This window comes from Melanostigma gelatinosum (genome assembly GCF_949748355.1).
Source record: "Melanostigma gelatinosum genome assembly, chromosome: 11".
Classification (NCBI taxonomy): domain Eukaryota; kingdom Metazoa; phylum Chordata; class Actinopteri; order Perciformes; family Zoarcidae; genus Melanostigma; species Melanostigma gelatinosum.
Window position 1 is genome coordinate 19,335,724 of NC_136644.1, and position 12,890 is coordinate 19,348,613.

At 44.6% G+C, this 12,890-nt stretch overlaps 1 protein-coding gene across 5 annotated transcripts in view; it reads right to left on the reverse strand.

The window, feature by feature from the left end:
- Positions 1-12,890, reverse strand: part of gab1 (GRB2-associated binding protein 1) — a 46,112-nt gene that overhangs the window by 4,647 nt on the left and 28,575 nt on the right. For 4 of the 5 annotated variants that reach the window (XM_079278352.1, XM_079278351.1, XM_079278354.1 and 1 more), the window contains 9 exons: positions 11,897-12,025; positions 11,088-11,253; positions 8,154-8,373; positions 7,906-7,998; positions 6,780-7,465; positions 5,122-5,216; positions 4,098-4,401; positions 1,698-1,790; positions 354-447 (listed from right to left, as the gene is read on the reverse strand). In XM_079278352.1, coding sequence (XP_079134478.1) covers positions 354-447; positions 1,698-1,790; positions 4,098-4,401; positions 5,122-5,216; positions 6,780-7,465; positions 7,906-7,998; positions 8,154-8,373; positions 11,088-11,253; positions 11,897-12,025 — 1,880 coding nt within the window. The remainder of the gene's footprint in view (positions 1-353; positions 448-1,697; positions 1,791-4,097; positions 4,402-5,121; positions 5,217-6,779; positions 7,466-7,905; positions 7,999-8,153; positions 8,374-11,087; positions 11,254-11,896; positions 12,026-12,890) is intronic. The other variant, XM_079278353.1, reaches the window with a different exon arrangement.

Consider the following 12,890-nt stretch of genomic DNA (forward strand, 5'->3'; position numbering starts at 1 on the left):
GTTAGTGCCTACTTTATTTTGTTAATTGTATCCACTACAAAAGGGAATGTTTACGCCAAATAATATTTTTTTACTTTAAAAAGCAACTGGTTTGTGTTGGTAATGTAAAAACAGTTCATTAATGTACACTGTTTCCGTAACATCGGCTGCTTAAGTTCAGTCCCTTGGTGACGAAGCGCAGCAATAGATTTGTATTGCCCCTAGCTTTTTTTCTTTTTTAAAGCACGACTAATAAGAAGGGAACCTTTTTTATTTTTTCAAACGGGCTAAGGAAACAGTGGTGTGAACATTCCCTTAGTTGTTAGCAAAATGCAGAGCTATGAAAAATGCTGCAGATCATTTTAGATACTTACTCCCGAGCGAATGAGCGTGTGACGGGCGAGCGGACGGGCGTAGAGGGCTCCTCCCATTCTGGCAGTGGTATGATCTCAAGTGGAGCTGGTCTTCCTGAAGCACAGGACACACAACAGTCAGCTCCTGCTTAAGAAACATACTTTAAACTACACTTATGTGAGGCAGAGAAAGGTCAACGACTGGAATGTTGTAAATACTGTGACATAAAGCAACCTGTGTGTTCCTAATTATACATTTGAATAGTTTTGAAGCTTAAATTATTACGAATGCAGATCAAGTCTGGAACAAATGACTGCATAATGAATGTAGATGCAAACTAACTTTTATTTGAAGAAGAAATGATAACTTATCAGTTAAAAACAGCTAAAAATAAAAATAAAAATGAAATCGGGATGAAAATCGAAATATATGCCATTTAAATAGCAATTATCCCTGGTATCATTTATTGCTCTACAAATTAAAGTGGATCGTGTCTGCTACACACTGTGGCGAGACCCTTTGTAGCAAGAAAACAACAATCGTTGCAAGTGTGAGGCCATCAAATGTGTGAAACACAGTTTGAACCAATTTCCTCCCTTTAAGAAGGTGAAAAACAAGACGAACTGAAAACAATTGAGCAATTCTACAATGCAAAATCGTGTGTAATGAGTCTGACTAAAGACATTGTAAACTACATACTTGCTAGTACAAGCTGCATGTACACAAGCAGAAGAGATCATCTATCTGAGCCTCTCTTTTATTAGACGATATCATTGTTTCATTTCCTCTCGAAGAGCCTTCGACTACTTCCCAGAGCCACGTGACTGTTCCTTGTGACAATAATTCTGTTGCGGCTGCTACATCTGAATGTGTGCTTGTGGAAGGACAATATATGAAATAAAAACACAAAAAGAAATGTTTTGGAAGAGAATTGTTAGTCACTTGTTTGTCTGACTGCATGTAAGGAGGTCACATGAGAGGGAGAAGATAGTTAGTGTCAGGAGGTAGTAACAGTGTATTCTGAGAGGCATGCTGTGACTCCAATCCACCCGTGTATGAAGTGCACACTCATATCCCCTCCTGCTGGGATTTAAAATAAGACTGGATTAGTGCAACAGCTCTGACACCAATGTTTTATTCTTAAACATTATTCTTCTTATTTGGGCAGCTCTGGATGGATGTGCTCATCGCAGCCAGCGAATATTAAAAAGGTACGGTTTGATTGAGTCTGGTTTGCACCCAGTTTCTTACAAGAGGAATCCGACAGAACACGACATGCAAAGAGTCGGCGATGGAGTGTGAGAGAGGTCAGGGAATGGAAAGTTTTCAGATACACAATGGCAGTTCAAGTGCAGAGTACCTACCCTTGCGTCGTCCCCTCGGGAATTCACCTACGGTTTGAGAGTCGGTTCGCTCTAAACCGACACCTTTTGCTCTTATTATTTTAGGACTCTGACCTGATTGGTGAAAGAAGACTTTGCTCATTATAAAATCTTTGGTGATCACAACAGTTAAGCCCTACTGTAACAACCGTCCCGGCATGCAAAGCAAAAGACGAGACTTTGCTAAACAACAAAACGACAACAAAATCACTTTTTCCTTGTGCAGCACAGTTTTCAAGAGGATGATTGTCATGACAACAGCGGGGACCCACACGGCCCAACATGCACCTCACTCCATGCACCACAGCTTCCCACACAAAGACTGACATCACAGCTGTGCATGCACGACGAGCTGTGTATAAGCACGGAAGAAATGATGTCACGGTAAAGAAGACACATACTGGAGCTCCTTTTTTTACATTTGCACACTTATCACAACAGTGTTCTGCAGCGCTGACAAGAGCAAAAAAACAACAACAACAAACGTGCCACAATCTCAAAGTGAGACGATTCATTTCAGTTGAACATATGGTGTTAATAACGTGAAAGCCGTTTGCTGGCCTTGACCACAGATGTCAAAGCCCTCGCAACATACGGCTGAGACAAACCGGAGCAGAGAGAGAAGCGCACACAAGATGAACATGGCTGCTGGTGAGTCGAGTTAGTCCACAGCACAGAGGAGTGTTGTGTGGCTCAGGGTAAATAAAGACATGAATGATAGCAGTAGATACACTTCTGCCTCTTAGCTCTCCTAATAACACCAAACAAAAACATGGTGAAGTTATTCAAATAAGATGAATAGTGGTAGAAGCACATATAATTTCCTCCTGTCGTGGTTGTGTCATACATTGAATGTGCTGTAATTACATTGAATGTGTTGTAATTCACTATCCTGTTCTACACATGACATCATTGCACGTCTGTCCATCCTGGGAGAGGGATCCCTCCTCTATTGCTCTCCCACAGGTTTCTTCCTCTTTCCTCCCCGTTAAAGGGGTTTTTGGGGAGTTTTTCCTGTTCCGATGTGAGGGTCCCGGGACAAGAGGATGTCAAACGTGTACATATTGTAAAGCCCTCTGAGGCAAATTTGTAATTTGTGATTTTGGGCTATACAAAAATAAATTGAATTGAATTGAATTGAATAATTGTCAACAAAGAAAAAGGAAAAATCTTGGTTGCTTGACAATAGCAATGAGAGGAAGTGATAGATGGCAAGAAAAACTACAAATGACAGGGCCAAAACTACAAAAGAGACTTTTGCGACACTGTGACTTTCTACTGACATCCCCCAGAATTCTGTACCAACAGTTAAACATTTCTAAAGACTGAATGTAATATGCGAGTCGATTGGGCAAACTGTCCCTCTGCTAACTAGAGTTTGTACATTCTGGAATAAACTGTGTCCAACACACTGCCTAACTAGTGCCAAAACAATCACAAATCAACAATGTAACTATTACTGTTTGACAACGTTTATCCATGTTTCATGAGCACTGAAGATTTACAGTTGTGATTTGGAGAAATTCAAATCTTTTTATAACTTTCAGTCATGGTGGTCCAGCAATGATGCATGCCAAATTTGGAGACGCCTGATTCAGAGGTCAGAGGAGAAAAGGATTCCCCACCGGGGAACTGTAAACCTCTACAACGCGTCCTATCTGTGTTCAGCGACATTGACCGCCATGGCTTTTGGTTTGCCTACGTGATGACTCCCCGACTCCCCGTCTCCCTGACGTCCCTCCGTTCCCTTTCTCTCTTTGCCCGTTACTCAGCCTTTCAATCCGCCCCAGATTGTAAGTCCCCTTGCTATTAGGTCTTTCATCAAAGAGCTCCATTCAGATGAAGGGAACAAAGGGGATTGAGGTGACCACTCCGGGCTTCGGTCACTCCATGGCACAGGGATCGCCCCCCTCCAAAAACGGTCGAAAGGCCTCTTGAGCGCCGGCCAAAAGTGCTTTTGACAAGGAGCTCACTGTGTTGGATGTAAGAGGATGTAGCAGGCACTAAACTCATTTAGCAAGAGGTGAAATAAGCTGGTCATGGACAGGCACAGAAGAAGACGATGGTATTCAACACACACCAGACAAACGGAGAGAGACTAAATTAATAGACATATTTGTCCACAATGGCAACTGAAGTACGATGAAGAAAGACTGCTTTTTGAGGACGGTTGGAAATGATAAAATGCTTTGCAGATGGCTTTATGACCATGAGCCAGCACCGTGACAATAGCAGCCGAGTGTGAGACATGGTCAGTTGTTGCATTAGTGAACACTGAACATACTGAAGCAACAAGACACCCCTGCACACATCAACCCCCTCAGCAAGAATTTCCACACAAAACACCAGCTACACGTGCGTGCACACCTGTTGTCCTCTCACCTTTGCGATCAGGTTTGAGATTACGGTCCACAGGCGGGGGCTGGCATTGGTCGCCGAGCATTGGCCTGCGCGGCGGGGTCTTGGGACTGGAGCGGAAGCCCATGTGGGCGGGCGGGGGGACCTGCTTCCCCAGGGAGGAGAACTCCATGGTGCTCGGGGTCATGGGCACATAGTTCGGCTCGTGCATCGGCTCCGACAAACTGCCCGAGCGATGGTGCGACGGCGAGTTGGCGCTCATGGGGACGTAGTTCTGGTCGACCTCTTCTGTGGACTGGCTGCCCACTGGCATCATTCCTTTATTTTTCTGAGGGGGAGAAGGCACACAAACACGTTCACAAACAAAAGGACAATCAGAGCTGGTATGTGCCTCTAAACCGTAATGATATTCAACTTTATCTTAACTGCTATTATGTTGAATTAAATGAACGTCTTTGTAGAACACTAGCAGTCTAATTAGAAACTGCTACAGTGAGTCTGATCAATCCTCGATAAAGTGAACCGACGTCCTTCTCTTTGCAAACGTCACAGCTGTAGCCTTGGGACTAACGGAGCCAATTAATCACTTAATTATTTTGTCAGATTATTCTCCATCACACCTGACTGTAGCCATTGTTTCACTTACATACAATAATGTCTGAATGCCATAAAAAAGAAGAGTTAGCAGTGCGACTTATAAACTGCATTTAGCAGGCTTGCTTGTGAAGTAGGGCAGCAATGACGAAAAACGGGAAACCGTAATACACATCGACAGCTTCCTCCAACACGTTACGACTAATCTCTGCAAATAGCATCATGGGAGCAGAGATGGGAATGCAGCATTTGCAGTATGAACGGCTGAGAAAAGTCCAAACTTTACTGTGAGCAGAAAAGTTTTCTCACGTCTACGTCTCTAATAACAATTACGATGAAGATTGTAAAAACAGCCAAATTCATAACTCAAAAAAACGTATCTTTAAGTTTAAACGCTACTTGAAAGCACACATTCGTGAGTTCATAAACCGGTGAACCTTGGAGCAACACTTACAAAGTAGCTGTTGAAGCTCTCATTGAAGTCAAATGAACAGCTTTTCTCAGAGGGGAATGATCGAGGAATGTCGTAGCAGTCCTGGGATCCAAAATCTGAAAAAAAAAGCAAATAAAATTACCAAATATACGCGTGCATCCATTCAATATTCAAATTCGATATTTAACTGTGAATAATTTTATCAGTACATGAAGAGCACTGCGCATAATGTTTCCCCATATCAAAGCAAAATGCTTAATTTCAAGCCCATTTATGCTCCAGCATAATCCCAACGCCACACACACAGTGGCGGCCTTATTGAAGTACAGTACGCGCTTCCACTGGAAAGACTGTTGTGTTCAGCGGGACGGAGCTCAGTAGCTGTACAGTGTAGCTTTTGCATTGTCATTAGGCGCTAATGCAGAGTCGCTAATGCATCTCACTTACAGCCACAAGGCCCACAGCAGGGGGGGGGGGACCATGACGGGGAATAATTGCATTGACAAATGCCATTTCTTTGAAGTATTGTAATTGCCCCCCAAATAAGAAAAATGTAAAGTTACAAATAACTCAACCGGTCGATGGTCCTTCACAGTGTATTTGCACCCTGGCCTGTGTATTTGTCACCAGGATGCAGAGCAGCAGAATTAAACCCCTCAACCCAGTCTCGTGTGGGTGAAATATTCTCAACGTGAACTCACACACACACACACACACCTCCTCCTCCTCCTCCTCCTCCTCCTCCTCCTCCTCTGAGCCCGGGGTATCCACTGTCCACAGCTTTTACAAGCGATGCGCGCAGGTTAGGCTGATAACAGAGTTTCAGCATCTCTTGGGTTTGTGTAAACAATTATTTTGCCACCAATACTTCTGTAATGACATGTGTCACCACAAGAGGGAGGAGTGAGTGGAAGGATATATTATGTTGTGTCCATACTTCAGAAGTGTTTTTCTTCTTGTCAGACAGTTGTGTTCTATCTATTTCAAGCCTTTCTACAAAAGGGTGCTGTGCATCGATTTAAAATCGCTGCTATAAATGTATTATTCGATTATTTATTTTTTTTCCGAATTATACTCAACTTTCATTATAAAATGCATCTCTTGTCTGCACAAAATATCTAATTCGTATGATTTTAGTAGAATCTTCTCTTGATTCGATACACGGTGGAAGTGATGCAACAGAGGGGATGCACTTGTCCACAAGTAAGGGCATATGAAGATGATTCCTAATGTATATTGCCTGCATTTTAATGTTTGAGCTGAGTATCATAACCACAAACCAAGGCCTTTAAATCGTCAAGACATCTGCAGGAAACTCTCTGCTCTGTGTTGAGGTCTGATAAGCTCTTGATCATTTGAATGCATTGTGACCAGAACAGAGGAGTGAGGGCCAAAATAGGGATTGAAGGTAGAAGAAAACCTGCCAAGAGCTCCGGTGGTGTCATCAACAGAATGTATAAAGAATATCAAATGCCGACATAAAAGTTGTGCAAAAGCCATATATACAGCTGACACAAATGATCTCTGCACTTAAAGGTCAAGGTGCTATGGAAGAAAGTGTCAATGTGTGTGTCCTATCGAACAGAACATTTAACTTAAGTATTCTAAGACCATAAAGCATCATTTCTACTTTCATAGTGGTTTTCCAAAAGCATAGGAAATCTCTCCCCGACACAAACCTTTGCGGAGGCGCGAACAGTCCACAGTGCCAATAGTGTTGCTGCGTAAAGCCTTATTCCCAGCGCTAGTAGGCACACAGTAGTTTCCGTCCGTCTCGGACGCTGAGCGAGGCACGAAATAGGTGTCCGTAGGTGAGCGCTCAGCTGGGGGTGGCGGGGGTCCTGAGGTGGAACTGAGCGAAGGCTTGGGTGGTCTGGGAGGGGGTACTGCATCTCCCCCGCCCTCTGAGCCTCCCACGCCTGCCGACGCTGACAAAGTGCGGGGCACCTGGTAGGTACAGTTTGCACCAGGCGTAGGTGGAATATCGTAACTGATGGAAAGGTTGCGCATCTGCGACTCCATCGAGGGCTTCCGCGACGGCGTGTTGAAGACGTACAGCTCGGCGGCATCCCCGCTGTCCGGGTGGGCCACGGGGGAGGAGGCGGACTTTGGGAGCAGCACAGTGTCCTGGGAGTAGCTGCGAGGGAGGTGGTACAGGCCCGCGTCTGTCGATAGGGAGGCACAACGGGATGGAGGCGAGTCGTAGATGGAAGAGGCGGAGGCGGGGGCCGGGTGCTGTGGGAAGAAGCCGTTGTGCGAGGTGTGTTTTGCTGAGGAGGTGGAGAATGTGGGCGTGCGGTGAGAGGGGAGGTTGTCATTCAGGTCCGTCTCTGAAGAGGTAGACTTGGAACACTCCGCATGAGCTCTAAAGGAGACAATATACAAATACACCAGAGAATTAATATCCACGATTGATTTTGGCAAGCAGAGAAATCCACTCAGTCAAGCCTTCACAGCACTGTCTGCAAGCCACGGTTAGTAAACAAACAGAGACATCTAGTCACTAATCTCAGCACCTCCGGCTACATTAGCATCTCGTTTCTCAGAAGATGTCGGGTGAATATCGGTTTTCAACGTGCAGGCAACGAAAAGTGTTCGGTAGAGGTCAACTCAGTCTGTTCTGATCTACAAGTATCAGACAAATCCAGCTCTAACGTTCATCTACAGAAGGCATGTAAATCTACAGCTATGAAGTTGTTTCTGGAGTGTCACTGTTGTTCTGTCTTGTTTTCTTTTTTTAAACACACGTGTAGCACTCCACACACACACAAGCAGGCAGTTCCAGCTGGATGGCTGGCCACTCACAGACTAGCCTGAAGAGGAAGCGTCTTGCTCTCACACTCCTCCAGGAGCAAATACTGCTGGTCTCCCTCCAATGGAGAGTGACGCTGCACTGAGCTACACGGCCACACAGCAGAGACAAGGACGAGAGTGGCAGTGGGTCGGAAAAATATACAGCGAGGAGCTTGTGCCACAGTGTAGCACTCCGGCAAAAGTGAATACGGAGACTCGTATACGTACGATAAGCGCACGTTGACGCAAAACAAACTCACCTGTTGGGTTCAGGCTTTTTGCTCTCGCAGTTGACGAGCCACAGGTAGTCCTGGGGCTCCTCTGAACTGGACTGAGAGTCCAGGTGTCGCACGCTGACCGGCTGGTAAGGAGGGGGCACGCTGGACAGCACCGCTGGTGGACCGGCGATATGTGCCGGGTGTGGTGGGGTGTCCACCACCAGGCCTCCGATGGCTGACTGGTGAGCAGCTTTTGCTGCCTCTGCAGGAAAGAAACAAGAAGGCTGTTTACGTATTATCTTCATTAGCACAGCAAACCCCAAAAAATACACCGCTTTTGACAGATGACTATAGAGGAGGTGAGCCACTGCCACTGAATTGACGATCACCTGCACTAAAAACAGAAGATGTTAATAGACTTTTATGGAGCCTACAGGGGGTGTTATGTTGTACAACAAAGGCCACTAATTCATGAACTGGACTGTCATCGAGTGATTAAATTGATGCCAAAAGATGAGATGCCATCCAGATCTGTGTATGAATGGCTGTTTAGGCTTACACGTTGTTCAGTGGCTTTGCGGTTATTAATGATGGCAGCACAAGGCACACATTAGAATATCACATTCATTTGATGTAAGGCATCAGGATGATGGAAGTCTGAAGGATCCATCAGTTCTTTTATTTGCTTCAGCTGGTCCATGAAGCCGGGGCCCTGCTCCTGCTGCGGATCTGTAAAGCCCGCTGAGTCAGTGCGGGCGAAGTTGATGACTGATGATATTAAGCAGAAAGTAAACAGGAAGCTGTGTTTGCCGATGTCAACCGGCTGAGTAAACTTGGACCCAAGCTGTTTCCTAGCAACCCAATTCCACACCGACACTACATCGACTTTACACCTCTACAGCATCTGAACCTGAGCGGCCGATGTGTGTCGACTCAACAACTCGAGGACAAATCTCAGACAGCTCTTTAGAATAGCTCAACCGCACATCAACAAGAATCCAAAAAACTCACTTCCTTCTTGGGTGGAAAATAACAGGGAGCAATCAAACCTTTTCAAAATAAAGCACGCTCTCCAACTTTAGGGGAAGGACATGCTATAGATGTGACATGCGTGATATTTGTGTGAGAAGATTCCCTGAATAACACCGTCACTGAGAGCTAATATCAAGTTAAAGCACACTCCAGTCATCGCTGTCAATGTACATTAAAAAAAACCATCACGAATTACTATTTTCATCCTTCTTTTCACGTCCCGACACACACACACGCATGAAACCCACTTAGAAGCACCATTTGTCCGTGAGCGAGCCTGAATACGGTGTTTGCCTTCAGAATCCCACACACTCCTTCTCAGACAGCATTTCCTCAAGGTCTCTGCTTTGTCACACAAATACCAGAGTCCTTTTCAAACCCTTCTGCTCGAGCTGATTGTTGCACTGCACGGAGAGCAAAGATGGCTGATGCGTATGCTCGGTGAAATATCTGTATTCATTCCGCATCTTTCACAGCCCTCCTCCCACTCTCTTCTATAACCGACATGGTTTTCTCTTACACAAGGAAGGTCCCCTCTTTCTCTTCTTTAAAAAGTCAACTTCTCTCATCAAAGTGCATCATTTGCTCCTCTGCTACCCGCTACCCCCCCCCCCCCCCCGCTTGTTTGTTGAAGCTGTGAAGTGGAAAAGGGGAAAATCCCCTCTGCTCATACTCATCTTTACCTTCTCCACTGTCTCTCAGAGCACTCCTAATGTTCCCTCCTCTAATATCAGGCCGGCCATGAAGCACTCTAGCGTGGCCACACACAGAACGCAGAGTCGGGTCTCACACGCAGAGGAGTGAGAGCGAGCGCCAAAGGGAGAGCCAAGGACATTTTTTTGTAACAAGAACTGTGAGGAGGGCTATCTGCGAGGAGTTTTGTCTTTAGACCCACTTTCTCCTTGAATGGGCTCACTGTGAGTCTCTCTCTCTCACTCTCTCTGTGTGTTGGCACATTGGGGGTTTAACAGCCAGTTTCAATAACTGTGTTGAAGAGTGTTATCGGGCTCGCCCTGCGACACCAGCCATGCAACAGACGTGGGGGCATAGACGCAGCGCTTGTGGAGAAGATGACCTCGGAGGAGCGTAATCGGTGACTCGGTTGCCGAAAGTTTGAAATCCCGGGTGGCATGATATGTCAGACAGCAAATTAGTTCTCGTCACATTCAAATGCTGACATGTTAGTTGAGGGGGGGGGGGAGATGCAAATAGCAAAGCTTGCAATTAGGCTCAAAGACAGAGGACAGAGAGGGAAACAAGAGAAGGCGAAACGAGAGACAATGAGAACCAGATAAGAGGGAGAGAACCAAAGAGGGGCAGTGAGACCGAGAGGCACACAATGATTTGATTATACAGTATTGGGGACGAAGGTAACGTGAGATTTAACACAACACATGAGACCATTAGACCTCTGCTGAGAACTACGCTGAATAGAGGCCTTCTGGCACATTCAGCTAGTTCGCCTAACTCCTTCAGAGAAAGAGGGGCAGATATTTAAGAGGTAAAACAGTGGCATGAAATAAGAGAGACCAATCAAACGTACAGTAATTAACTTGTGAGCTAATATGGAGTTGTTAAGAGTCTAGAAATATACTTGCTGACTGCTGGTGATGAAGCTGCTACACAGCAATTCAGCTTTTCCTCTATTTATGCACATTCATGATACAAGGTGTTAATGCATGAGAAGAGCAATACTGTATTAAAACACACAATCCTTACTGTGGCGTGAGGTCAATAATATCATTTTTTTTTTTCCCCACATATGGTAATATCATAGCACTGGTTACTGTCATAGTGACATCATCGGGTGGTTATACGGTTGACGGATTGCTCCGAGGATCTCAGAGGATGAACGTTTCCCGTTTGGTATTTTGTCATTTTAGCAATAAATTAGTCAACAACAAAATGATAATGTGTGGTTAACTATCTAATGCCAATGCTTACCGTCATCGGTGGGGTTAAAACCACAGATGTCGCAGATGCAGCGAACCCACTTATTCATCTCTTCTTCGGTGTCAGCCACCAGGTAGAAGACACGGTCGATGGTCTTGATGTCGAATATGAAGCTGTGCTCCAGGTCCTTCTTGTTGAACGTCAGCCCAGCGTCCACCTGGAGCGGTGACAAACAAGTCGTAGTTTAACATGACATCAGTCACGAACAAATATATGAACAGATGTACAAATAAAGTGATGATTTACAGCCAATGAAACATGTATAGATAAATAGAGCTGGAATAAATAGCCCTTCCAAACTCAATGTAAATGTTACTTTACATTGTTATTGACATCTATACCAGTTATTTTCATAAAAACAAACGATTCAAATTAGGAAATAAATGATTGTATTTTTATTTAAATACGTGGGAAGTTAAACAGGTCATAATTCCCTCTCAAATATCTATTTTGCTGTGAAAACATCCGATTAAGTTGGGCGTTTTAAATATTTTTACGTTTTTGTATTCACAGCTTATATTAGACCTGCCGTTGTGACAAATTGTGAGCTTCATGAAATGTGAGGCTGACCGGCCAGTCACCGGTCATGGCCGAACTGCTGAAAACCGTCCGGTTGAAAAATGTTTTAACAATTCGCCAGTCCCTCCGTATGACGTAAAGTAAAACCGCCTAACGTCACGATGACATGACGGGCATAGACTGTGATTGGTCAAAATTGGACTACATTTAAGTTGAAGAATGAATCATACATTCAGACTGTTGGAGACTGCAGGCTGACAGTACTAATAGAGGAACCATACCTGCTCACACAAGTTGAGATCAATCACGCGGATGGGCTTCTTGGCATGGTCATTCTTGTAGTACTCCAATACGTCTGGGTCGCCCGTCAGACGGCCACTGCGAAGAACAAACCACCGCTTCTTCCATGCCTGTAGAGAGAGAAACGAGGCCAAAGGTTAGATGTGTGTTCTCACAATGACTGCTCCATTCTTGCCCGACCGCTGGCCAAACGCTGTATTTTTCCAGTTTAGCCAATGTGTCCCGAGCATAGCTTGTGTCTCTGTGTGCACTCTCCACCAGCTGCACTGCCCTCACTGAAGAACTCTCAAGGCCAGAGGAAAGAGGCCCGCAACCAGAAATATGTGTCTGGGATGACTCGAACAAAAGACACATAGGTTGGCCTTGCAACATGATTGGGGCGAATAACCAAAAGAGAAACAGGCTATTGGGTATTTTCTTTCAAATGGGATTTGTTGTCTGTGAGGAAAAAAAAAAAGTTACCAAAAAGCAGAAAAAGAGAGTTTAAGTTCAGGCAAAGCAGACAGACAAAATAAAAGCAATCAAGTGAGATCTATGACTTCATTTTGGGTACATGAATAAAGGACAGTTTAATAATAAAATCCTTATCCTAAAGAGCTTTAAAGAGATCGACAATAAGACCCTTCTCTTATTGGGGACAATTTATTATGTGATATTCATTACTGCATTATTAAAAAAGGCCCACTGTGCCACTGCAATAAATTGAAAATACAGAGCTAATTAAATGATGGCAGAAAAAACAAACCATAAAGCTTGAGAACTTGTTTACATATCACGCATAAGCAGTCATATCATGTGTTGTTGTTTAAAATATGTAGGTCAGTGAGAGTGAGAAGCCTCTTCAGCCCTTCAAGAGCAAATATGACGCCACATTGTTCCGTTTCTAGATTGCGTTTTCCACCTCTTGGTGCTTGTAGTTATATTTAGAAAACATGCCCAGCAGTGATTCATATAAATGCAGACTCACGAGGGTCA